This window comes from Larimichthys crocea, chromosome XXIII (assembly GCF_000972845.2).
Source record: "Larimichthys crocea isolate SSNF chromosome XXIII, L_crocea_2.0, whole genome shotgun sequence".
NCBI classification, from domain to species: Eukaryota; Metazoa; Chordata; class Actinopteri; family Sciaenidae; genus Larimichthys; species Larimichthys crocea.
Window position 1 is genome coordinate 16220638 of NC_040033.1, and position 26971 is coordinate 16247608.

At 38.4% G+C, this 26971-nt stretch overlaps 1 protein-coding gene across 1 annotated transcript; it reads left to right on the forward strand.

Moving 5' to 3' along the window:
• Positions 1-7076: 7076 nt before the first annotated feature.
• olfm3a (olfactomedin 3a) lies at positions 7077-26425 on the forward strand. The gene is made up of 6 exons (XM_010736088.3): positions 7077-7384; positions 21810-21953; positions 22374-22529; positions 23400-23619; positions 24742-24848; positions 25185-26425. The coding sequence occupies exons 1-6, from the start codon at positions 7265-7267 to the stop codon at positions 25860-25862; spliced, it is 1425 nt and encodes a 474-aa protein (XP_010734390.2). The 5' UTR covers positions 7077-7264; the 3' UTR covers positions 25863-26425.
• Positions 26426-26971: the final 546 nt, after the last annotated feature.

The following is a 26971-nucleotide window of genomic DNA, read 5'->3' on the forward strand; positions in this document are numbered from 1 at the left end:
CGACGAAAAACAGACACAGAACACGAAGGGTTCACGTGTATGTACAGTAGCGTGCCAGGTGTCAGCTGGGCTTATCTGCAGGGATGACATGGTCATTGTTGTCTTGATGCATTTCAGTGCCAGTGCTTGATGGTGTTGTCTCATGACCAGAGTGTTGTTATCATGTGTATGTAATGACTGCTGATGTACGTACAATGGGAGCCCGGTTTTAAATGTCAGTGTCAGATGCAGGGCACAAAGACTTTCATCTCAGTTACATCTGTGGTTTGCTTTTAGTTCCATGATCAAAATCTATTGCATATTATTTACCCAGGGGATACTTGCTGTAAGTGCAGAAGTACTGATTTAAGTTTAAACCCAGCATATGCATTTTCCCTAGTTGGATACTTCATGTCACAACAGAGGAGCACTTGGACCGCTCAAGTGCAAACCTCAAATTAAACCACTTCAGAGATCTTTTCCCAAATGCTAACACCACATGAGACCCTTACTTCTTTAATCCTTAATGTTTTACCTACATATTTGTCATCATCCACCCACATCATGCACCCACCAACCCAAAAGTATATTTGACCATTTTTAACCATGTCCCTTACAGACTGTACACACCACTGAGTCATATTTTATTGAACACTTTTTCATTGTCAAAATATATACTACCAGTGTGTTGGTTCTTTTGGTTCTTGTGGATGTCTTCACACAGTCTGTCTGTAGTTGTTTTCATGCTACTGACTGCATATGAGAAAGAGACAGTGGGGTTTTCCACGCCCCACTGTCCTGCCTAAAGCTTCTACTGCAACCTGCGAAGACTTTGTGTCTTTTTTCACTGATAAAGTGGCATCTGTCAGGCAGAATATCTGTAATATGGATGTGCCCCTTGATGATGTCTGTGCTCCTATGGCGCAGACTGCTATTTCTGAGCGGTTTGAGACCTCTGTCATCTTTTACTAAGGTGGTTAGTGGCATGAAATCCACAAACTGTCCCTTAGATATCATTCCAGCCAAGTCTGCTATAAACACTTGTCTTAGCTCAGGGTTTGTTCCAGCTGCCTTAAAACACGCTTTGGTTAGGCCCCTCTTTAAAAAAAATGCATCTTGACCCCTCTGTGCTCTCCAGACCTGTCTCCCACTTACCTTTCCTTTCTAAGGTCTTAGAAAAAGTTGTTTTTACTCAATTACAGACATTTCTGAAGATCAATTGTATTCTTGATAAATTTCGATCTGGTTTTAGATCCCGACATGGCACCAAGTCAGCACTGTTTTGCCTGTTTTGCCTTGCCTTGTCTGTGGATGCTGGGAATCCTGCTGTGCTGGTGCTGCTGGACCTCACAGCGGCCTTTGACACAGTCGACCATGCAGTCCTTGTATCTCACCTAGAGCAGCACGTTGGCATCTGTGGCACTGCTCTCCAGTGGTTTAGGTCTTACCTGGCAAACAGGAGTTTCTCTGTCGTGATTGGTGACCACTGCTCCTCAAGTGCATCCCTGCCCTGTGGGGTGTCACAGGGATCTATTCTTTGACCTATTCTGTTTTCATTGTATATGCTACCTCTGGGATCAATTATAAATAAACGCAACCTGTCTTTTCACTTTTATGCCGACAATTTGCAGATATATTTGCCCATGAGGCCAAATGGAAAACATTGCACTTTCTAAGCAGCTGGACTGCATTACAGATATAAAGCAGTGGCTGGCACAGAACTTTTTGCACTTAAATGACAGCAAAACATTTCTGCATTTTGTTTGGTTCACCTTCTATTTTAAATGTTTTCACTTCAGCCCCTCTTTTTAAATCACATGTCAAAAATCTTGGGGTAACATTGGATGATGGGCTCAAATTTGACAAACAGATTAGCTCTGTTGTCAGAACAAGCTTTTTTTCAGATCCGTCTCTTGGCCAAAGTGAAGTCTTTTCTCAATTGGCAGGATCTCGAGAGGGCAATCCAGACTTTCATCAGTTCCAGACTGGACTACTGCAATGCCCTCTACGTTGGCCTCAGTCAGCCCTCCATTTCTTGTCTCCAACTTGAGCAGAACGCTGCTGCATGATTTTTAACAAGGACGTCCAGTGCGAAAACATTACCCCTGTGCTGTCGTCACTCCACTGACTTCCTGTCCGTTTTAGAATCGATTTTAAACTACTGTTGTTTGTTTTTAACGCCATTAATGGCTTGGCCCTCTCTTACTTGTCAGAGATTTTAACTTTTTGTAATTGAGCCCTTTTTTAGATTGGTGTTCAATTCTGACTAGGGCATTACTGTTTCTTAGGTGTACTCATTCTATCTGCTGCTTTCTGTGTATTTCTGGAAAGCTTTTAATACCCTGCAGCGCTGCAGCACTACAGCACTTTTAATTGTATTTATTTGTTATGTATCTGTTATGTATTGTTTTATGGCTTTGTTGTAAAGCACTTTGGGTACCATTTGGCTATTGTAAAGGGCTATACAAATAAACTTGATTTTATTTAATTTGAATATTGCACCTGTGTGAGGTCATTTCTATTTATTTAATAGCATAAGGTAGAATGTATAAGGGGATGTGTGAACGTGAGCATGGTTGGTAGTGTGTGTGGGAAGAATAGACCAGCAGGCAGGCATTCATTTTTTTTTTTTTTTATTCAAACAAAAACAATATCATTAGTGTGACCACTTTGTGACCATCTCCTGCAGATAATTAGTAAGGAAGAAACCTTCACACTACACCTCCACAGACCAACAGGTTTAACCTTTATACCCCCCACCCGTTTTCTGTGGCCAATATATGGTACTCAGATGTAATTTGATAAAAAAAATAAATAAATAAAAATAAACATTTACCCTCTCAAGATGCATAATCAAAACATGTACATTGTTAGCAAAGAAGTAATGATTCCCATATTTGGAACAAATAAGACAACAAGAAAGCAGAAAAAATAAGCATAAAGACATTTGAAAGAGGAAGTATACAACGTCTTCTTAAAGGGTCAGGCAGGTCCCCCTAATAGTCCCCTCATGAAATCCTGTGTGATCAAAAAGACTAAACACAAGTAAACAAGCGTTTCTTAAACATCACAAGTATGGCTCATATAAATATCAATCAGATTAATGAAAGGAATGTACACCTTTCTCTCAGCATACTGTACAGACCAACAGAGGTTCAAGGAAATTACATACTGGAAAGAGAAAGCAGTTGACCACTGTGACAGAATGGCACTGCTAATACACTGTCCTACCATCTATGTTAGGTGGATAAATGATTTTGAGTTGTATATTGTCTAGCTTTCTGTTTGTCACTGAATAGATACGTTCCAAGATAGTGGCCTTGTCACTGAGTACTGTTTCTTCAGGTGCTGAGTGAATCATCTGTGGAACTTGTCTCTGTTGGTAAGTTGTAAACCTAATAATGCTTGGTGTTTTAAGAGTGAATAAGCTTTGGTGGAATCTTGGCATTGTTGTTTCTTTTCTGGCTTTGTTCAGGATTTGACGTTGCACAGTCAGGTTGTTTATTGCTCAAGCTCCTGGCTGGTGGCGTCAAGGTGAAATACTCCTTTCTCTGTTCAGTCTGATGTTTTGTAGCTGTGTGTATAATTTCTGAAAGAAGAACAAGATGAAAACAGGATATTAAAATAGTGGCATCAATATTTTAGAAAGTAATATATGAAGTTAATTGCAAAGAGTATGTTTTGGGGATTTTACAATATTTATTAAAGAGCAGCAAACCCACCTATAGAATTTCACTGATGTTGCTTTCAGTCTGACACTTCTGCAGTCTTGCTTTAAAATAACAGCATCATGTTTCTGTTTGTAAAGCATTATGTGAAATCCCCACATCGTACTGCCTAAGTAGCTTTTCAGTTGCCACGGCATGTTTTGGAGTTTCTGCTATGTGGAGATGAGGTTAGCAGAACTACTGTTCATGCTTCCCTTCAGCTTTGTGTGTTCTTACCAGTTATAAACTCAAGAGATATGAAATTATAATAAAGAACAAGCCATTCATGCTAATATTACAGGGGAATTATACAATTTGGACCAAAGCCATTGGAAGACAACACTGTCTTGGTAAATCCTGTTTGCTAAGACTGACTGTCCACCTCATGACACATTCCTATTCCCCAGACTGCTCATTAGATGACCTTTGGACAAATGAATGCAGATGAACATGCACATGCCACATTCATTCACACGCATGCGCACACATTTATTCCTCAGTGATGCATTAACCTTTAACCACAAGGGTGCTTCTGATAAATATGAATGGTAAATGCACAGACACATGTTCAAACATTTCAAGACTGATACATGACTCATTTCAACCCTGTCATACTGTGCAGACAGTCTTTGATGAGTTTAAAATAACTCTCAAGGACACCAGAAAAGAAGTACATGAAAAGGAGAAAGAGAGCAAGAGTCTGACCTGTTTCGATGTGGTGAATAATGCAGGAGCATATAGTATGTTAACAGCATTACATACGACAAACACCAGAATCTGCAGTTCACAAACACAATCTTCTGAGAGAATATAGAAATAAGCCCATTGGCCTCCTCCAGTACAAGGTCTGTTTAATTTTAATTACTCCAACTTGACAGACCTAGCTCTATTAAAACCTGCTTTCATTAAGACTCCATTATAGTGGTGTGAATAGGCATTGCATCACCTCATGATTGTTTTTTTTCCTAATCTACGTTATAGATTGGATTTAATTCTGTTAATCATTTCACCCCAAAACTAGAGGTCATGTTTGTCTAATTAACATGCAAAAATGCATGCAAGGTGTCAAAGTTTTCTCTTCAAACAAATGGAGCTGAGGATGGCTCTGTAGAGCTCATTGGTAAGCAGTGCCTAAAGTGTATTGAAAAGCAGTTTCATCCCCTGTTGCTTTAAACTATGACAGCCGTTTTTTTCTGCTATGGAAGGAACACTGTGTTGCAGTCTGAACACAGCATGCCACCGAAAACAGCAGACTGCTCAAAACATACCAGATAAACTGTACAGAATCTGAGCTAAGACACAAAACTGTGGGTCATGGATAAAAAATAGGGATGAATCTGAAAAAAAGAAGAAGCAGAAAACAGTCCTGTTAATTCAGGTATTAAGAAAGAACATTCACCCCCACCTAATGCATGTGAAGGTTGTGTGGAGTCTTCTTTGAACAGGTTTGAATTATGAAGGTTCCAAGTTTGGTATACTCACAGAGTATACAGTAGAAGAAAGATTGTTTACCACTTCTGCTACTCCCACGCCAACTTGTTTCTGAGTGCAACCAGACGTAAGTTGACTATTTATTTCTCCAGAACAATTAGCCCTTCAACACACCTCCAATCAACAGCTAACATGCAAATAGTTTTTTTTTTATTCCTCTCTCTTCTCCTCTACATTATTTAATCATGATTGACACACAAAGAGAACATTTGTAAAAATTTAAAAAATTAAAAAAAACTTTGAAAGATAGAAGATGCATGTTAACATGCCCATGTATAGCAGGTCATGTTTTACCATGAGTTTAGTGTGTTGGCAGTTTGTTGATCTGATGGTGGTTCTAAATGAAATGTTCAGGAATCACCAAAGTACATTCATCTTGAGGGGGGCATAAATGTCTGTACGAAATTTAAATTTAATGGCAAAGCATTCTATAGGTGTTTACAAATGTGATCTTCATGGTGATTATAGATGAAAATCAGGGTCATCAGTGTCTTAATATTCATACCCCACGCATGTATGTCTGTACCAAATGTCATAGCAATGCATTCAGTGCTTTTTGAGAGAGTTTACTAAAAGTCAAAATGTCACCCTGCAGAAGTCAGTTGATCACCAATGTCACAAGAATACAAGAATGACCCCCGGGGCCAAGAGAACAATGATTCGTAAGACCTTCCGCAAAAACTAAACATTCTCATGAGGATCTACAAGCAAGAAAAAAAACCCCATAAAGCTATATTGACCTTAACTGAGATTGTTCTGTATTTTGAAAGACGTGTCATTGAATTTATCAAGCTACTTTATATACCAGAGAGTGAGAAATGCATTGTTGCTGTAATGAAAATTCACAGCAGATACTGTAGATTCAGAGTCTTGAAAACAAACCGTGCAAACTCTCAAAGTAAATAGTTTTCTTAACAGTGACACCCTGTTGTCTTGTCTGGTTAAGAAAGTCCGCAGAAACAAGAGAGAAGTGAGACATTTAAAAGGTAAAGGAAATATGATGTAAATGTAACCAAACTGAGGAGAAAATACATACAAACACAGAAAAGGAAAGGAGGATGTAGACAAGATTCTTCTTAATGTCACACAGCTGATGACCAGATTACCATGACTTTAACTGCCTACAGGCAGCACTGCATCTTGTGCCGCTGCTGTTCTGGAGGCAGCATCGTCACACTAGCCTGCACTGGCATCTCATCTCCCCACTGCTGCTCAACTGCTGAACAGCTCCATGAATATCTCAGCCATGACATATTCATGAAAGTATATGAAGGTAACTGGAGATGTATGCAGGACCCATCAACCGCCTTTGTTAATAAAAAAAAAAACTCACTGCTCTCACTATGAATGGGAGACTTCTCATCTGGCCTTTTGTTGTTGTTGTTGTTGTTGTTGTTGTTGTTGCTAAGCCTGTTTCATGTCTGGTTTCTATCCAGGTGACCTTGAAAGTTATATGTATGTATGTATGTTTTTCATGAAAATGGAGTGTGAATAGTGGTGTGTAAACTGTGATCTCAGCCATCACAATGTCATTGCTGCATGATTAGTGATAGACACGTGCAGACACATAAGTTTGGGAACATCAGTCCTTATATCACTGTCATCCATGCATAGGGTGGAAAATAAATACCTAACACACCAGAGATGTTGATACTGATAGTAAAAGGTGTGGGTACTGAAATCGACAAGATAACATTCTTCTTTTTGTCTTTCTCTGGAAAAAATCAGAAGGTGAATATGAAGGTTATCAATAGATAGATAGATAGATAGATAGATAGATAGATAGATAGATAGATAGATAGATAGATAGATAGATAGATAGATAGATAGATACCCTCCTAAACCCATCCAGTGATGTCACGTCCTTGGTGCGCCTCCCCTGCAGTCTGCTGGAAATGAAATATTTGAATATTTCCCCCTCGCTCAAAACTTTTTTTCCTCCTTCCCTCCTGCCTTCAGTCGGAGCACCGTGGAGCGGTGGGTGTGATGCCGTTGAACGTGTGGTCGCTGAGCCGCCGTCGGAGCGGTCCTTCTGCGGTTCGACAAGAGTAGAATCGCGCTAAGGTGAACATCAGTACAGGAGCTCTATGTTAAAGGACTGCACCTTGGAGAAAAGTGGCTGCCCGGAGCCCGTAAGCATGCGGGTCCTGTTGAGCGTTCTGTACCCCGTCCTCTCCCTCACCATCTTCGGATTATATCCCTCTATGGTGAGTTTCACATTTCATATTCATTTTTCTTTTTATTCTGGTGTGTGATATAATCATTGCTCACGTTTAACTGTTCTGTTGTGCTGGCTGTGAGGACATACTGCTGATAGTTTCTCTATAGTAACCCTCGCTCCGATACGTGACAGTGCCAAACTTCACTCACAAGTCTTAGAATTTAGTGTTTCCTTCTTTATCACCACTAACATAAACCCGGTGAGACCAGATTCACAGGGCTTCACGGATCCACGGGAAGCACTACACTTCGGTGCAGGTTTATTGTGCCTGGCTGCACTTGTTTTCATAATAATTATTATTGGAAACTATGAACAATCAGTATGTCTGCAGCCCTCATCCACAAAGCTATGCTTAAACAAGTAGCTGGTATTAATTCTGAAACTTCCGACTTGTTGAAAACCCATTGTTAGTTGTGTGATTGTGTGTAGGACGAATTTACAGACGCCTTTAATCCGTGTAGGTGTTTGAGTGCTGTTTCATTGGGAATATCATTTTTCAGAGCAGCGAGAAAACATTAAACTGACTCATTTTTTTTAGTTGCGCACCATTTCTCTATGAAGAATGGGGAAAAAATACAGTTTCAGTCAAACAGAACATCGAACCAAAATCTTTTCCCATAATAACACTGCGTTAAATGTATGGACCAAAATCATGCTGAAACACAACTAATCATAATCATCGATATTCACCCATCTCGCCCACTTGTGGATCTTCTCCTCTTTGTAAGCTAAATGGCTTATAATGCAATTGTAAGTACATTAGGCATTTCAGCACAGACTATTGATTGCTTTCTGCCTAATACTAATGGCCACATATTATAGCTACCAGTTCAGTAGGAGCATGATTATGTCCCACAACCTCTTTGTACCCCACCAAGGACTGTCTCTCTTCTGTCTTGATTTAATACAGAGCTCCTGTTTCTGTCACTATTGGGTATCTTTGTGCTAAACCTTAAGCAAATTGGAGGAAAACTGAATTACATGGGTCGTATTGTACTAAGGGAAAGATGGAATAACCGTGGTTAGATCTGACAATCCAAAGTCCTGTATGATAAATGGATAAATCAATGTGTTGCTCAGGGCTCAGAGTCTTCTGGTGGTGAGGGTGTAGAGCTGTCCACTCTCTGGTGCTGAAGCTCCACTCCACAAGCTCTCTGTCTCTGCAGCAACCCAAGGAAAAGGAGAAAACGTTATCCATCATTTCATATGCAGCTTTCCAAACCCTTTTTGAGCAGAGCGTAATGATGCTGATGAGACTCAACGGCAGATAGTGCTTTATTCATACGGTTGAGATCCTTGATCTCCCCTTACTCTTGAAAGACTTAGGTGATTAATCAATTAGTCCATAGAAAGAAAATGAATCGATGGCATTTTTGTTAATCAGTTCATCCTTTATATCATTTATCATGTAGAAATACCAAATGTCTCCTAGTTACAGCTCAGCTCCTCAATTAGTACATGCTATTTTCAAATGCCTTTTGTTTTTGGACTGGCAGAAAGGCATCTAGGTGAAGCAATTCAATGAAAAAGAAATGAATAGATTATTTCAATAGATCATCGCAGCTCTATGCAGCTGTGGCATACAGGTTATTGCATCGACGGAGGGCTCTGTCATTCTCTAGATATTTTAGAGGTATTTTTCTGCACTCTAACCTCCGCGTATCTCTGATGACTATCATTCATTTGACTAACTTTCAATATTTGGGATCAAATCAATGACTACACCAGGAATATGTTAGATATTGCTGGAGCTAGAACTGCATGCAAATTTTTAGCATAGCCCCAAAGGCCTTTCTGCTTCAGTGTTAAAAAATGATCTGGAAAGGCAAACCTTTTATGGTATTACACTAAGCTGTAAATTATTAAGCTGTCACTCACAGCCACTGTCAGACCTTGTACACAAGGCTTTGTTCATTTTAGTAAGAGGTGGCAGCCTCTACCTTTTGGCATTAAAGTCTATGTGCTCGTGCTGCCTTTTGTGTTTTTCTCTCCACAGGTTCAGTTTAGCAACTTGAAAATGACCTATTACAACCCAGATCTACTCTGAGCAAAGTGGCTAAGGCTAGGGCTAATGGTATGGATTTTCCCTTTGCCGTGGTGTGGCATCCAGTTAGGCAGATATTGCCTCTGCAGTGTACACAATGGATCCCTAAGGAGCCTTTCTGAGAAAATGAAATATTTGCATAGTGTAGTTTTCCCTTATGGTCCATGGCAGCCGGGTAATTACACAGTGGCTGCTAACGGCACTGTGTTACTCTCATCATGATCAAAATGATGACTGGAATTTGTGTTTTATGATTACACATTATATCCTGCACCTGGAGGACGTATCGATTGGAGGAAAAAGAGAGAGACTTAATAGACTTCAAGAGTCTGACGTCAGACCAGTGCCAGAATTCAACTACCCACTTTAAATTCAATGGACATATCTTTATGCAGTCGTTGCAGATAATGGCTGTAATTTTGTCTAAAAATCCATTCGGAGATTTTAGTTTGAATCACATTGATTTTATATGTCATATTTCATGTTTTTTCAACGTTGTCTTTCGATATAACTCTCTGTTATGATCCGTTAAAGCCAATATTAGACAGGTTATGCTTTTTTTGCATGACAGTGCAGCACAGTACCTCCAGTAGCACAGTACCTGCTGTATCTGCAGATACATATACTCACTATATATTCTAGCTATATTTGAAATCAAGTTACAGTTACTGGCGGTGATGGCTTGACATTTGGAACTGAATACTTTAAAGATGAAATGAGCAGTAGATAGAGTGTCTTTATGTATTTCAGCTATGCTAAAACTACCAGTTTGTTGGCAGGACATGGCTTTTGTACCAAATAGTGACATCCTCTTTCCTGGGATATGTAGTAATCTGGTCTGTAAGAGCAAACAGTTGCAAAGTATTCTCACAAACTTTAATTTATCTTAATGTGTCTGCACATTGGTGGATAAACAACAAATGATGTGCATGGCTGCGAGCAACAAAACTCGAGTAACTGTAAATAATCTGGATGTTCAGTTTCTCTTGGGGATTTAGTTACAGCACCGGTGGGATGGAGCTTTGTGTAGGCACTTGCTCTGCATGTTAGGAACTGTGAGTAGGTGGCTACAGGAGTAGGCGGCAGACAAGCATACGCACACCCACATGTAGTCCCACTCACGCACAAAGTCTAATCCACAATAATGTAAATGCCAATTTTTCCAGAGTAAGAGTTTTCAGCCTCGGCTCCTGTTGAAAGCTTCAGTTCTGTTTCAGGTTTTGATCACATGTGCATTGATCACACATGAAAACTATGAAACACAATCACAGCTGCTAAGGTTAGAGAAATCCTGCAGAGAAACCATTACATCCTTTCACCGATAACGATGTCATGTGGATCATTAATGATATGAAGCAAAGAAAGGCATTCTTTGAAGTTATTGTGTATTGTCGAGCTCAAGGGGTCACTTGCCAGTAGCTGGTCTTCCAGTCCATTTTCAGCTTTCATTAGCATTTATGTGTCAACATTTATCTGGCACAGATGCCAGATTAAACGATGAAAGAAAGACTGTGGGGACACACCTACACAATGCACACAACCATTTAGTAATGATTAAAAAAAGGTTGAGGTTTCATATTTCATACCAATACTGGGTCAAATTAAAGATGACATCCTCTATATGTGTCAACAGAAACAAAGCAAACAGCTAGACACACGACTGTCATCAAAGTCATTAGTTGTGACGCTGCATGTTTCATGTTTGAAGCAGGGAGGGGGTTGTCAGAGCTGATGGACTGGAAATAAAGAAAGTAAGTCCACTAGTGATGGATGTGAATCGTTTATAGCGCCATCAGGGTAAATATATGACACTTTTTGCTTGGAGTTAGAGATGTTAGCCTGCGTGAGCCTGTGTGAGGTTATAATGAGTTTTCTGTCACTTTATTTGAATACGTGCTTTAGGATGTGTCAGTTGTTAGGTACGTGGAAAATGCACATTTTGGCAAATGGCTTCATCCTGCTGACTGGTAACAAGATAACTAAGTCAGTGACAGTGGGAGATAACCAGTTACGTTTGGACGATTTTCTGTACTTGCTTTATGCTGATTTGCCGTTTTAATACAATTCCCTCTAAAAAGACATCAACAGAGGTGATATTAATGTGTATAATTATGAAATGCTTAAAATCGGTGTATTTTTATATATGATGATTGTGGCTCTCTAAGTGACTTTCTCTTGTTTTTAGCTCTTTTTCACTCCTCTGGGTGAATGCATCTCAGTTAATAATAGTCTAAGCATAATTACAGGAGCTGAGACATGATGTTGAAACTACCAGGGGCATAGTTACGGCCCTCTCCCTCTGTTCCCCTTATAATTACTCTAATTACAGCCCAAGCAGTCTCCATATCAGAAGCATATCACTGGATGGGAGCTGAAAGACTGGACTTGAGAGGAATAGAAGACATTTGTGGCCTCAATAAATTTATACTGTGCTCAATCAACCTGTGAGATGATTATGGGCTATGCTTGTTAATTTTTTACCAGATAAAATGTCATATAACTTAATAAGTATCTTGAAACAGAAAAGCTGATTTATATTAGAGCAGACTTTAGTTTGAGTTTGATGTGAGTTACCTAAACTTAAAAGGTCCAGTGTTTTGGGGGGCTCTATGTACAGAATATGGCAGTAATGGAATTTAATATGGAAATCTATCTTTTGAATAATCATCACCTGAAAATAAGAATCATTGCGTTTTTGTAACTTTAGAATGATCCATTTATATCTACAGATGCTGTCGGTCCTTTTCTACCATATTGAACTGGCATGTTTCTACAGCAGCCCAGAGCGGACAAACCTAACGTTGGCTCTAGATAAATTGTTCAATGTTTTTCATGTACTGTGCATCCATCATAGTCTCTCCTTCATTCTTTAAGGGTAAGTGGAGTGGGTTGCAATCCAATGCAAAATCAGACTGTTTCATTCTAGCATAAGTATCTATATATATATATATTTTTTTTTTTTTTCTTTTTTCATTTTAAACAATCCAAAATATTACTTTATGTTGCTTAACGTTTAAATAATATGGGCTGCGTTGCAGAATGGAGCAGCTATAAAGTTAGCATCCTAAACTTTGCTAGTAACAGGTTCCCTATAAAGTTAGCATCCTAAACTTTGCTAGTAACAGGTTCCCCACAGGTATTACAACATGGTGGATGTGGCAGTTGTGAATTTTTGAGAGATTTTTAAAAAATAAAATATTGTGTAGCCACACAAACAAATATAGTTCATTAATGATTAACGGTGGTGCACAGCAAGAAGGTTCTTGGTTTGAACCCCGTCTGTGTGGAGCATGTTCTCACCGTGACTGCGCAGGTTCTCCGGCTTCCTCCCATAGTCCAAAAACATGCACTTAACAGGTTAATTGCTGACTCTAAATTGTCTGTAGGTGTGAATGTGATTGTGAATGGTTTGTCTGTGCCCTGTGATGAACTGGCAACTTGTCCAGGGTGTATCTCACCCAATGTCAGCTGGGAGAGCTGCAAACCTAGTGAGGATAAGTGTTTACAGATAATGTATGTATGTAATGATGTGCTTATTGGCTTTGGAAGTTAACACTTAGTCTGTGAAAGTTCTCAGTCATTTAGGTCATCATTTTTACATCGTAGTTACTATTGGATGTAATAAGATAGTACTCCAGGCATTCAAACTATTGTAGCCAAGGTTAGAGCAGATAAAAACACCATTTTATCCTTATACTGAAAAGCCTAGATTAAAAAACAGCATCCTACACACTATTTAAATGTCAAGTATTACACTTTCCACAGCCCCATGCACATTGCTTCAACATGTTGAGAAATCCAAAGTTTGACAGGCTTGTCATGCCTGCTTACAGTTGCTAAGCTGTTATTGGACAGGGAGGCGTTTAGCAAATTGCCAATTGTAGACTTCCAGTGCAGCTACTGTACAATACAGATCAATACCAGTCAAAAAAGTTTGTTTCTCACAATTTTGCACACAATGTTCAGTTTTCATACAGTGGTAACTCCAATATATAAGAGAAAAGGTGACCAATTTCTTCACCCGCATGAAGGAGTCCACAAACTAGTTAGCCAGCTAACATTTATATTGCATACTCAGCTTTTATCTGCAGCAACAAGTTCAGGCACTTTATCCTCAAAGTTGCAGAATCAAACAGAAAATCACTGACTGAAGTAAAAACATAGGAACTAAGTTTAAGGAAAGTAGTTACAGCAAATAAATTGCAATGTAACTTCAAAGGACCTCTTGCAATGCACTGAACATACTAATGTGACGGTATCTAAAAGTTTAAAGCACTAGTCTGACGATATTAGTTTTACTCAAGAAGATCCCATAATTGAAATCATTGCATATTGCCCTGCTGATTCCAAACCAGTGTGAACACATCCATCCTCAGAGCAGAGGCTGAAGTGAAGAGTCTTTTTTACAGCTTCATCATGTACAACATACTGACACCAATCCACAGCTTTGGTCCACAGATTGGTAAAGAGCAAGATCAGATGAACTAACCTTGCTATAATGTTTTGTAAAAAAGGTCTGCAGATTCTGTGGATGTTAACATGGCAGGAACGTCCTTTTCTGACATTGGAAAACTGTTGAGAGTTTTATATGCAATACTAATAAGCATGCTTTTACTTTACAAACACTTACACCAGGAAGCTGCCAAGGCATGTGCATGTTGATGATGCAGATTTGATCAATTAAACAAGGGTCCTTATCACAGCACACTGCTCCACTAGAATTACCAACATGATAAATAAAAATTCAAATTACAGGGCCTCCTTGGGTAAAACTTAAACCGAAAGATTAATGCTTAATATGGGGGTCATTTTCCAAAATCTTCATCATCCCGTGTTTTAATTGTGGCTATATTGATTTACCTTATTTACTTCAAAACATTCTGGTGTTAATTGTGGATACTTCTCTATGAATAAAAGAACAAAGGTACCCATCATAGCTTGAGACATCCTCAACTTGACTTTGTTTCAGCATACCGACATATAGCTTTGCATTAAATCATCACAGCTGCTTAGTATTCTGCTTGTGTATGCATGTGCCATTCACTGTGGCCTGGAGCTGTCCACTGGCTTTACTCCACCGATAATGTTTGATGACTGTTTCATTACCATCCTCCATGGTGGTTATGAGTGACATGTCGTCTTGTTCAGTCAGAAAACTCATTGAAGCACACCCTAGAGAAGAAGCACAAGGGTGTGAACAAGATAATGCTGTAGCTCATTGAAAGACTGTCGGGGGCAGAATGTGCCGAGCTCCAGCAGAATTATCTATTCAATCTTCTCCTCTCCGGGGTCAAAAAAGGCAACAAGGTGGCACGCCTCTAGGAAATTAATCTCCCTGCACGCCTTTCATCACAGTCACATCTAAAAGAAAAGATGGCTTTCTCTTTTGCTGTGTCTTTTCCCCCCTCCCTCTTCCCTTCCATAGTATGCAGCATCTCTTTGGTAGCTGCCAGGATTGCTGTTGCTGCTGTGTTTAGGGGTGTTACCATTTGTCATTGCTGTCTTAGATGTCTGCATCAGTCTGGTTACAGAGCTGGCTGCACATGCAAGTTCATCTTCCCCTGCCATTAGAGCTAAAATGTTTACTCATTTAAGCGGTATGATCATCAGTTACAGTACTGACATGCGCATTCCACTTCACTTGCCTCCAATACCCTGGTGGTGTTTTGTTTGGACAGGTTGATAGATGACTAGATAGATAGCATCTGTTTAGGTCTCAGTCTTGTGGCAGGCAGGACAGCAGCATTACTGTGATATGAGATTTAGTTTTATTGGCATCTCTGGAACCTGGATTTATTTCTAAATTTACTAACAAGGGCTTTTTGAGGATCTAATATCACACAATGCAAATTTTAGCCTGCTAATCCAAGACAAAATCCTAGCACTTGTTGCCTGCCTGTCTATAAATAGGCAATAAATAAGTCAGTAAAATGACTTAACTGATATTTTGGTGTGCTGCTATTTAATAGACACATATATCCATTAGTAACAAAGTTAGTAAAGGCAAGTGTGACTTTTGAGCGATATCTGTAGTCTATCCCTAAACCTCCATTCTTTTGTTATGTCTGAGAATACACTTCATATAGTCCCACTTCTATGTTTCACTAAACGATAATAGTTACTTACAATTCAACTATAATAATAATTAATTTCTGCCATGGCAGTGTTTTAATTTTTCAGCTCAGGCTTCTCAAATGTGGTATCCCTCTAGAGTGTTTCTCACAATACCAGACCCATATGACTGCAGCTTAGTAAATGGAATCAGCCATCATGAGACCGGCAAAAGAAATTAGATCAAGAGACCAAGGCCATACTCAGCAGGGTGGATATTCGTTTACTGTGCAGACAGTCAGTTACAGTATGTGGGCTGAGAATCTAGTGGTTATAAAAGATCTGCTTAGCACTACTCATGTCCAACTGCTTTGCATGCAGGGGTGCAAAGAGCAGCAAAACATCTTCTGTGAAATTAAAGTGCTGTGATTTTACAGCAATGTTACTCAAGTGTATGGAAAATCACTCGTGTAGAAAAAATAACATTCATAGATAAAGAGTGCAAGCAAAAGAACATAGACCAAACGAGGTTATTGGATTGGAATTTGAAAAGGTGCATGCAAAAGTAAAGCAGGAAGCAACACAGGCCCCCCCCTCCCCATCGTTTTTCAGAACTTTAATCGTAAATTGCTCACGGACACGGGTGAGGGCACGGGAAGTGATTTGGATCTGATGCCAGCAGCTAACTCCCTGACATCATTTACTAACTCAATCTCAACCATATTAAGCATATTAACCTATCCATTCACTTTCACTCTCTAATCAGCCCCCTACATCTTTTCTCAATCACTCAAAAAGGTTGATGAGGACAAAGTTAATGGCAAGTGTAGAGTAGCTAAGGAAAAATAATGATGGCAACATAACAAACAGAAAATGGGTTCAATAAGGTGTGTGTAATTGACAGGATACCTGTGTGCTGTGAAGAGCATGGATCATATCTTCCACAGGGAGTAAATCACTATCATTGTTGTTTAGACTTTATACGCGCATTGTTGACTTTGCATGATTTCACAGAGTGATCTATGATTTTAAAAGTCAAGTCTGTCTTTGTACAGAACACCAGCTGTGAGCAGACAAAGCTGTCCAGCTGAACACAACAACAGTGAATGTGATGGAACTCTTACAAGCATCATTTTTTTGACAAGTGACAAGAGAACAGCTTTTTCACTTAAACTTAAGATGTACTTGCTGATGTGGAAATCTAACAAACAGGCTTCTCTACCAATCTGATTTTGTAAGGCTTTTGAGGCTTTGGAAGTTACGTAAGAATGGTTCTATAAGCAAATTTAAGTAGTAAAGTAATGTGAAAACAAGAGTTGTATGTTCGCCCAGTGCTTAATCTTTATATTCAAACATAAACGTTACTGTGTGATGATTCTGGGAATACCACTATAAACCCAAACCCATCACCCCACCTTCTACATCTAAACTCCCACTAGTGCAAGTCACCAAGATACCAAACCAGCACAGTTGGGAAAAAAAACTTGGTGATTGTGCCAGTGGAAATGTCAGAGACCACCAAAGTTATTATAATTCATCCTGAGGGCGGCTCAACAGTCATTAATGGGAGTCCATTTAGTGCTTGGCATTCTGCTCAAAAACATTTAAGCTATCTTGTTATTTTTCCAGGAGAAAAGTCAGGGGATCACCAAAAGTAATTCAGCTGCATTGTCTGGGAACCATAACTCTCCATACAAAATATTGTGCCAAGTCATCTCGTAAATGCAGACATATGAAAACTTGCCGGTGCCACAAATGACAAGTCTAGGGATCACCAAAGTCATGAGGATTGATGACAAACCATTAAAGTTGTTGACACATTTTACCAAAAAAACAAAAATGTCAACTTCACGGTTGTTTAGAAATTGTAGGCTCGACCAAAGCAGTGGACCAACTAACATGACGTCATGCTGCTAGTGTGGCTATAAAAGCTTTCTTTTAGTGTGACTAAAACTAGCCACAATAGAGGCATATGCTACTACAGGCATTTCTAATTTTAAAGAGGACCTAATAAAAATGGCACCCTTTTAGCAATATTAGGCAAAATCACTTACAGTAAACTAGCCCTGCAATAAACATGACAGACACATAACACAAAATAATAAAGTTGTTGAGAATTTCATGTCATATTATTTTAGTAATACCTCTATTCTTTCTCTATATATAACTCTCTGTCATTTGGCCAACAAAGTAAAACCAGATGACAGAGAGTTATAATATACAGTACTGTAAATGTCACTCTTGGCTTCACTGAAGCATGAAAAGTTTGAGGGCTAATTCACAGTTCAATCAGGTCTCCTCGCCTCATAAAAGTCCAACATTAATAGGCTCTAGAAGTGAGACTGACCTTGTGTGCAGCAATAAAAGTAATAAAGTCATGATCATTCTTTATTAGTGGCTACTGATAATCTTTGACTCACTAAGTTATATTAGATCATTCAATAATAGAGGCCTGTTGTTCATCCAATAAGAGGCCAATGTTAAATAACTCTGTGGGATGTTGGGGGGATATAATAATAGGAACATTTGTACCATGATGTGATGGTTTAGTTATAAAATCTGACCTGTCTGAAGATTATAGGGTTCTATTTTTGGTTTGGCAGTGTGGAGGCAATGTTCGGGTCATTTTGCAGACCTTAATTTGTGAGTTCAGTGTATATTGTCAGGTTTTTACTGTATTGTTGTGTTACATGTTTGTTTCCAGAATTCAGAGTAACGAACAATTTAATTCTGAAAAATATATATATATGTTAAAAAGGTTAAAATTTAAAAAGATAAAATAATAGAAATAATAGAAATGTTTAATGAATGTAGAACGAAATGTAAAAAACAAGAACAGACTTGCCGTTGTTGTCTAGGGGACAGTAAGTGGCCAGAGTAGTAAACCAGGTGAATGTTTGGAAACCACTTTCACTGGCAGTATAAGATAAGGAACATCAAACCTGTCTTAGTTTTATAGCATGATGTGTTTGCTGCACTGAAACATCTTTGTATTTCATTTAAAGAAGAAACTTCTAAAAACTGCAGCAAGTGAGATTTAAAGCTCACAGTCTGTTTTAATGCAAGTAAAACCTCTTGACTGACATAATAAAATTGCTGTGTTTTTGTTTGTTATTCCAGGACTCACTTTTTAAATTCCATCAAACTGTATTTTACAAGTCTTGGTTTTATTGTGCATTGAACATTTACTAGCTAATATGCTAGCGTTTTATAAGGTTTTATGCACTCAGCCTGACAGTGGGAGGTTATGGAGCCAATTTTTTTCTTGTTTGCAAGTACTGTTTAAAAGCTGGGCTATGGTTTCAAAAAGCCGTCTAACTAGATGTTATGGGGTGATGTTTTGGTAACACCTTTTAATTAATGAGTGAGTTTATGATTGTTAAGTAAGAGGGATAAGAATAGAATCAGTCTAACTTAGCATGGGGAATATCTCAGATAGACCTGTCTGATTTTTAGAAACGCCTTAGTGCTGAGTGGGCTACTGGCATTTTTTAAAATTCATGTGAAACATAAAAACACATGGCCTCAGCAATACAGGATCCCTTTCTTTAGTGATACAGTGTTCGCTGTTGTGTTTGAATACTGGCACAAAATATTGTCTATTGGTAACTTTACCAAGAAAATATTGATGACTACTATATGTCTACCTTCAAAAAGTCATTAGTCAAAACCTGGCATGGAAAGATCAAGAATAAGAACTACAAAGGATACACAAATGTATCTTGGCAACCTATTACATGTTTGTGTGTGCAATACATACTGCATGTAACCACTCATGCATGTGTGTGTGTGTGTGTGTGTGTGTGTGTGTGTGTGTGTGTGTGTGTGTGTGTGTGTGTGTGTGTGTGTGTGTGTGTGTGTGTGTGATCCTTGTACGGAGAGCAAAACTCTGCTAGGCGGCTGGGGAGAGCTTTGAGCTGCTGGATGCTGTTTTGTGAGGATGATTAATGACTAGACTTTGGCACGCAGCTCTGTGAAACCAGTGTAGCCTTGAAGCCTGATCCTTTTCCATCTATTGTAGTGAACACTAGAAAATATTGAAAAATTAGTCTTTGATCATCAACGGCAGAATTTAAGTAAAACAAAATGTTATTAAACTGCACAAGTTAAAATATGTTGTTCCTCGTGTATAATGCAGTCATACTTTAGCCTAATCAAATAAGCCATATCAGCCACGGCTTCTATAAAACTGTGCTGTCATGCATTAGTCAGTGATTTTTAATAAATAGGTAAATATCAGTGAGATGGATTGTACTGTCACTGCCATCTATCAGCATAACCCTATATATTTGTTTGTTTGTTTTCCTTTATTTTCTCCTCGGTACACGTCGTTGCCCTCCCTGTTTATTCCTCACCTCATCTCATCATCTTATGCTTGCTGCCTTTGCACTTCTCTATAGTGATATATCTGCCTGCCTACCGACTCTTCAACCTCTGTCTCGTCCCTCTAATTGACAGTCAAATCCTGTTTTTTGTCAAGATTGTCCTCTTTTCTTTGTTTTGTTTTTTTCAGCTACTGTTTACCTACATAACCACCTCTTGTGTTTGTTCATGAACTTCCTCTGCCCCTTTCCAAACTTTTCTTCTGACATGTTACTGGGATTATAGTTGATGACAAGGTTTACTTGCAGAGTCCTTGGTGGAAAAGTACATGAATATTTATATGAATACAAAGGCGTCTTCAGGCTTGCTTGTCTGTTCTTGCTTGATTGAAGTGTCAGCTGAATCTTTCTTTTGCTAGGGAGCTCATGGCCACAGGTCCTATGAATAATTGAGAAAAAGCTCTTGAAGTTACATAAAGTTACTCAAAGTTCATGCTTTTAGTTTTCAAAGTTTTCATTCTACAATTACTTATTTTCCACGTCAATACTACTCTGACCCTTGCGGTTATGAAAAGTAATGCAATCGAAGCAGGGTAATTAACCATTTGCTGAAATGCTGCAATTGTGCTGTTGCTATTGAGTGTCCAGTAATAACTAAGCAACTGTAATTACTGTAGGCACAGTACTCTTGTTCTCTTGTTCACAAGAGTTATATTTTGTGTTTAGAGGTTGGTGTCTCTTTCTTTTGTCTTTTTAACCAAAACCATATTGTTGGGTCTCTGTAAATGATTATAAAGACAACAATCTAGAGATGCTCTATATGGAAGGTGTCATGAGATCATTTCTAATTTCTTCTGATGTGATGCTATATGAATAAATTGATTACATTTGAACACTGGAACAACAATGTAAGGAATGAATGAATTAACTGTGGTGTGGTGTGTGCTGTAAATGCATGTCAGCTATCTTACTTTTTTTTTTTTTTTTTTAAAGCTTCATTCATGATGGCACACATACTGTGTAGTATTTGCAGCTATAAAGCATAACAAATATCTGTATCCTCTGACCAAAAACAGCAAATCTGCTACCATTGTCACTAAACAGTATATGTGATGTGCAAGCAATAGCATAACAACAGTAACTAAAGAGGTTGGTATGATCAATTATCCTGTCATTCATGATTTTATAGAACCCACAATATGAATGTATAAGGGAGATAAATACTGAATAGATTCCTGAGATGCTACCTTTGTAATATACTGTATGGATAAGGACTTTGTTAACAAATAATTGTCGCTCCCTTTTACAATGCTTACTACAATAGCTTGCACCTGTTATAAAACTGGGAGATGAGGGGAAACAGCCTCCAGACATTTTAAGAGTGAAGGCTGCCACATTTCTATAAATTATGTGCATAATGCAGACATGGCAGAAGGCTTGTCTTCTCCTTGCTCGTCCTTAGAAAGTGTGTTTTGACAATTTTTTCTCTTTTATTTGAATTTTAAAATGTGCTTAAAAAGATAATTTGTCAGCAATCCAGATGCCCAAATGTTTGTAATAAGGGGAATTATCTTACTGAAGTAATACCAAATGTAGTAGTGGAGATGGGAGACTAATTAATGTGTTTAGTCATAGTAAAAAAGAGATTTAAAAGCTACTTCAAATATGTATCACAGATTCATTTATATTCCATTGTAGAAACATTGCTAATAAACATTAAAACTAACAGTGTGCTAAACAATAAACCTTGGGCCACACCTTTATATCACAATATACACTGAACCTATTAGAGATTTATAAACCAGTTATTGTTACATTAAGAGAAGAGTGTGTAGCTGCACACCGTTCTTACCGCTGGTGTTATTTTCAAAGTGAAGTCATCAATGCTCAATGCATCAATTATTTGAGGTTAACAGCTTTCCAAAGAGAATCAGTGTTAAATATATATTAAATCAATTACCTTTATGTGTATATGTGTTTCTTTGTACTTGCAGACTATTGGCCCAAAGGAGGGCTGGCAGGTGTACAGCTCGGCCCAGGATGCTGATGGGCGCTGTATCTGCACAGTGGTGGCTCCAGAACAGAGCCTGTGCTCCAGAGATGCCAAGAGCAGACAGCTCCGCCAGCTACTAGAGAAGGTAAGCATGGAGCATATTTACCACCCTAGTACAGCATGCACACACACTCTCTCAAAGATGGAAATGATGAAGAAACAAACCTGAACAAGCTTTACTGTCCTTTAGAGGAGTATAATACTACTACAGTAATACTCAATGTTTTACCACATGCATTTAACACAGATATGCTGCTAGGCTTTACCGCATTTGGTATTTTTTAACAATAGCCTGTTACATATTGAGACACACATGCAGGCTCACTGGGGAAAACCCATCAAAGTGCCTTTCAATTAGGTGCAGTGAAAGAAAATAAAGCGACAGGACAAAAGAAGAGAAAATGCATTATTTATTTACCTGTCAAGATAACTATGCTATAGGAACTATACGAATAGCGACCCTGTTCAAGGTGATTTTAGGTAATTATGGCTTGTTTTATTCTAGGTTCAGAACATGTCTCAGTCCATTGAGGTGCTGAACCTGAGAACTCAGAGGGATTTCCAATATGTCATGAAGATGGAGAATCAGATGAAGGGCTTGAGGACCAAGTTCAGACAGATTGAGGATGACAGGAAATCCATCATGGCCAGAAACTTCCAGGTATATACAGCTTTGTTTGATCACAGCCTGGTTTAATCAAATGTTTAAATGGATCTTTTCTTTTCTATTTATTTATGAATTGATTCAGTCATTCATTCATTTTTGTGTCTAAATAATATAAATAATTTTGTGTAACATTGATCTAACAAAAGCCATTTACACCAAAAACTACATCCAAGCCTTATTCAACTTTTTAGGCCTTACGTTTTTACTTTATTTTATAAAGTATATTTAGACGCTCTGTTATTAAGAAAGGGCCTACACATTTAATTTCTTCAGAGGCTGTTTTGCTGCTGCAGTTGCGTGAGTGGATTGCACTAAACAACTGATACAGGGTTAAGAACATGGTTGCAAGACACTGAATGAGTTGTAAAAATAGCATGGAACAACAACTAACTGGTAAAGACATCAGAAATAAAGCCATGGTACAAAAGAATACAATCAATCTGAATATAAAATGAAATCTGTTTTAAGAAAGTGCCCCCTTTTTAGTCAGCCTGGTAAATACATAGTGGATGCATGTATGGTTTGAAGTTAAAAAGGTTTTCAAATAAATGCACTGAATAAATGATTCATTGCTTCATGGTTGGTTTGTTCCATTACTTACTTCATACAGCACATACTGTATAAGGTCAGTCTGCTTTCTTGTGATGACTTATACGAGTCATTTAGAGACTGCATTACCATGTTAGCATGCAGCATACACTGTCGGCGTATTCTTTTGATAACAAATACTTAACGTACTGAGGCAGGCTTTACACTTCTGTCAAACAAACTGTAATTTTGTTTGTCCCTGACCACCACACCTATCAACATTCTTCCACCTCTCTCTGTTTTCCATTTCTGCTGCTGTCACTGTGTCTTCTGCAGGAGCTTAAGGACAAGATGGACGAGCTGAAGCCGTTGATCCCCGTGTTGGAGCAGTACAAGATGGATGCTGCACTCATCTCCCAGTTCAAGGAGGAAATCAGGAACCTGTCGGCAGTGCTGACAGGGATCCAGGAGGAGCTTGGGGCCTATGACTACGATGAGCTCTATCAGCGAGTGCTGCGACTGGACAGCAGACTCCGCAGCTGTATGGGCAAACTAAGTAAGTGGTCAAATCCTTGTTAGAGAGAGCACTGGCATTGGTTATAGTAAATAAATAGTACTAACACAAGTGACATTACATTATAGTATTTGCATGTTACAAATTGTCAGATCATTATAAAAGTCTTTTTATCCTTGTTGTATACTATTGTATAGTTGCTGCTAAAGAAAATAAGTATAAGTATAAGTATAAGTTTAAGACAGTGTTGTCTGTATTCATTATAAGACACTTACTGTACATAAAGCAGGTTTCTGTCGAAGTCTACTTTCAATTGTTGTGATGTTTTTCTTTGCCCTTACATCCCACATAAACTTTATTTCATTTAAAAATAATAATAATAATGGTGGTGTGTTCTCACCTCGATCTCGTGCCAGTAATGAGGAAAGAAGCTCTTTTTGTCTCTGTTCTTGTGGAGCGCTTGGTTTATAGCCTTTGGTCCTTCAAAGAGTAAAATGTTCCAAAAGCTTTTAAAGAAGGCTTGTGAAAGTAACGTACAATACCTAATTGCCTCATAACAGGCAGAGAAAGGGATTTGTGGACCTAATATCTACAACCACAGTCTCCACTTATTTTACAATGAAGCTTTATAGGAATAAACTATTAATTAAATGTATTTTCTGCACAATCATTTCCTTTACAGAGTCCATATAGGACCACAGACTGAAGGCAAAATTATGAAAAACCACTTGACATTTCTTATATTCTGGATTTTTTATGAATGCTATAGATGGGGGAACTAGGATGAATGTCATTGGCAGAGTTTGTATGAAAGGTGCATTTTCATTTTATCATAATTAAAGACTATTGTCATAATTGTTTACCAAGGTAATCAGCTCATAACTAAAGATTTTGATGATACATGAGGTCTGCATATGAATAGTCTTTAGGTACATAAAAAGGGATAATACGGGCTAGACATGAGAAGGCTGAATTGCCTTTAGCTACAAGCAGCAGTTGCACCATTATGCTTCAAGTTAAATAAAGCAGCTTGCTGCCAGTGCTATCTTAGTATGCACAGAGGGCACACTCTCTGGTGGCACAGGCATGAAATTGGCTTGAGAAATCTAGTTAGAGACAAAAACCGCCACAGCTCATCTTATCGCTGCATTTCTTTATTAACAGCGTGTGGAAAATTAATGAAAATCACTGGACCTGCTACAATAAAGACATCTGGAACCAGGTTTGGGGCATGGATGACTGATCCTCTAGCATCAACCAGAAACAACAGGGTGAGTTATGAAAGTAGGGAGTGCTTTCCGAGGCCTGTGCAGTGTGTACAGTACAATATCTTTGTTGTGTTTCTAGATTAAGCAGAATGTCACAACAGCTGAAGATGAGACTAACTTTTATCATGGAGTAGGTTTTGATTTTAGCTAAGCTAATGTAGAATTTTTGTATTTAATTTTTTTAACTTAATTGTTTTTTAAAATCATGAGAATAAAAGTCTATCATTTTAAACAGAGGTTACAAAAAGAAGAATTTTTTCATGGTTAACGCAATGTTTATCAGGCTACGTCAGGTCAGCTGTTTCTCACTACCAGTTCTCTTCATCCTCTCTGACATAGGTCTGGTACATGGACAGTTACACTAACAGCAAGATCGTGCGTGAGTACAAGACGACAGAAGACTTTGTAGCAGGAGTGGTTTCCCGAACCTACAGCCTCCCATTTAAATGGGAAGGAACTAATCACATTGTCTACAATGGATCTCTTTACTACAACAAGTACCAGAGCAACATTATTGTCAAGTACAGCTTCGAGACAGGCAGTGTGCTGGCCCAGCGAGCTTTGGAGTTTGCTGGCTTCCACAACATGTACCCATATACATGGGGGGGATACTCTGACATTGATGTTATGGCTGACGAGTTGGGAATGTGGGCTGTGTACGCAACCAATCAAAATGCTGGAAATGTTGTCATCTCCCAGATTGACCCTGACACCCTGCAGGTCCTGAAGACTTGGAACACTGAATACTCCAAAAGGAATGCAGGTGAATCATTCATGATCTGTGGGACGCTCTATATCACTAACTCTCACCTGTCTGGAGCAAAGGTTTACTACGCCTACTCTACGAAGACTTCGACTTATGAATACATAGACATTCCTTTCCATAACCAATACTTTCATATCTCAATGCTTGACTACAACGCCAGAGAGAGAGCACTGTATGCCTGGAATAATGGACACCAGGTAATATTTAATGTCACCTTGTTCCATGTCATAAAGACTGATGATGACTCTTAAAGATACTATTACAATCCACTTAAAGCACCATCGTTTGTGATACAAGGAACTCCTAATTAATCATGTTTTCTTCTGTTGAAAATGGACTATGGTATCTTTACTTGCCACTACTTGAACTTTTCTGATTTGTGGCTCTGGATTCTTGGCTAAGCTGAGCATGGACACCAATGGAAAACATGTTCTACGTTTTCTACATTTTCCTTTGCTGCTGATCAGATTGGTATGCCTTATTTGCTATGTGTTGGGTCTGCTAGCCGAAGACTTTTTACAACTTTTGCATGAATGTGAACATTTTGTCTGCCGTGATTTCCTATAATGTGTTTTGTTGCAAATCTGTTTTGCTTACAGTGTTTGCTGCATTTCTGTATATTTACAAGTATAATTAAAACTATTTAAAGCTTGAAGGCAACCTCTGCATATTTGCTACCATGTAAAGCTAGCTAATTATTAAAATATAGTAGCCATTCTTTTAAAAGATGGGCCTGTAAAATATTGCTGTTATGTATGTCTCTGTGGAAGAAGAACATTTGTATTTTTTATAAAAACAAAACCATTGGAGAATATCTGTGCATTTTCATTAAAATTAAAATATTGTACATTTCATTAAAATGTTTTTTGCTGGTAATATGTTTGCCATGATCTAATCTAGAAACAATTTGCTCTCAGGGAGCTGTTCAGTGATTTTAGCATATTTCAATAATTAACCTATGATTTCCATACAGAAACATTAATCTGTTAGTTATATAAGTTACAGTAGTAAGTAACAGTGTGCTACAGGTGTCTTCTCTTTTCATAGAGCTTTTCTGGGGAATAAATGATGTGGGAACACAACCAGTCACACTTTTAAATGGGATAAGTCTAGGGATAAATTACAATATATAAGGCTGCACCAATAGCCAAATGAAACTAATTTTGCAGCTTATACAACAGTGTTTTGAACATAAACCAAAAATGAAAGAGGATTTTTTTTCTCAGGAACTAAAAAGTTATTATCTACCAAAGAAAAAGGAATCCAAAAGAACTGACTTGGCTTTATGGCTGTTAGATAGACGAGGATCTCTCCTAACTCCTTTAACAGAGTGCACCAAGCCCTATAACTATGGAAGTAC

Bases quoted from the DNA above. Each gene is read 5' to 3' on its own strand.
- olfm3a (XM_010736088.3), top strand. From the start codon at position 7,265: ATGTTAAAGGACTGCACCTTGGAGAAAAGTGGCTGCCCGGAGCCCGTA. The intron at 21,954-22,373 runs GTAAGCATGGAG...GTTTTATTCTAG, and splicing joins TCCGCCAGCTACTAGAGAAG to GTTCAGAACATGTCTCAGTC. The intron at 24,849-25,184 runs GTGAGTTATGAA...TCTCTGACATAG, and splicing joins CATCAACCAGAAACAACAGG to GTCTGGTACATGGACAGTTA.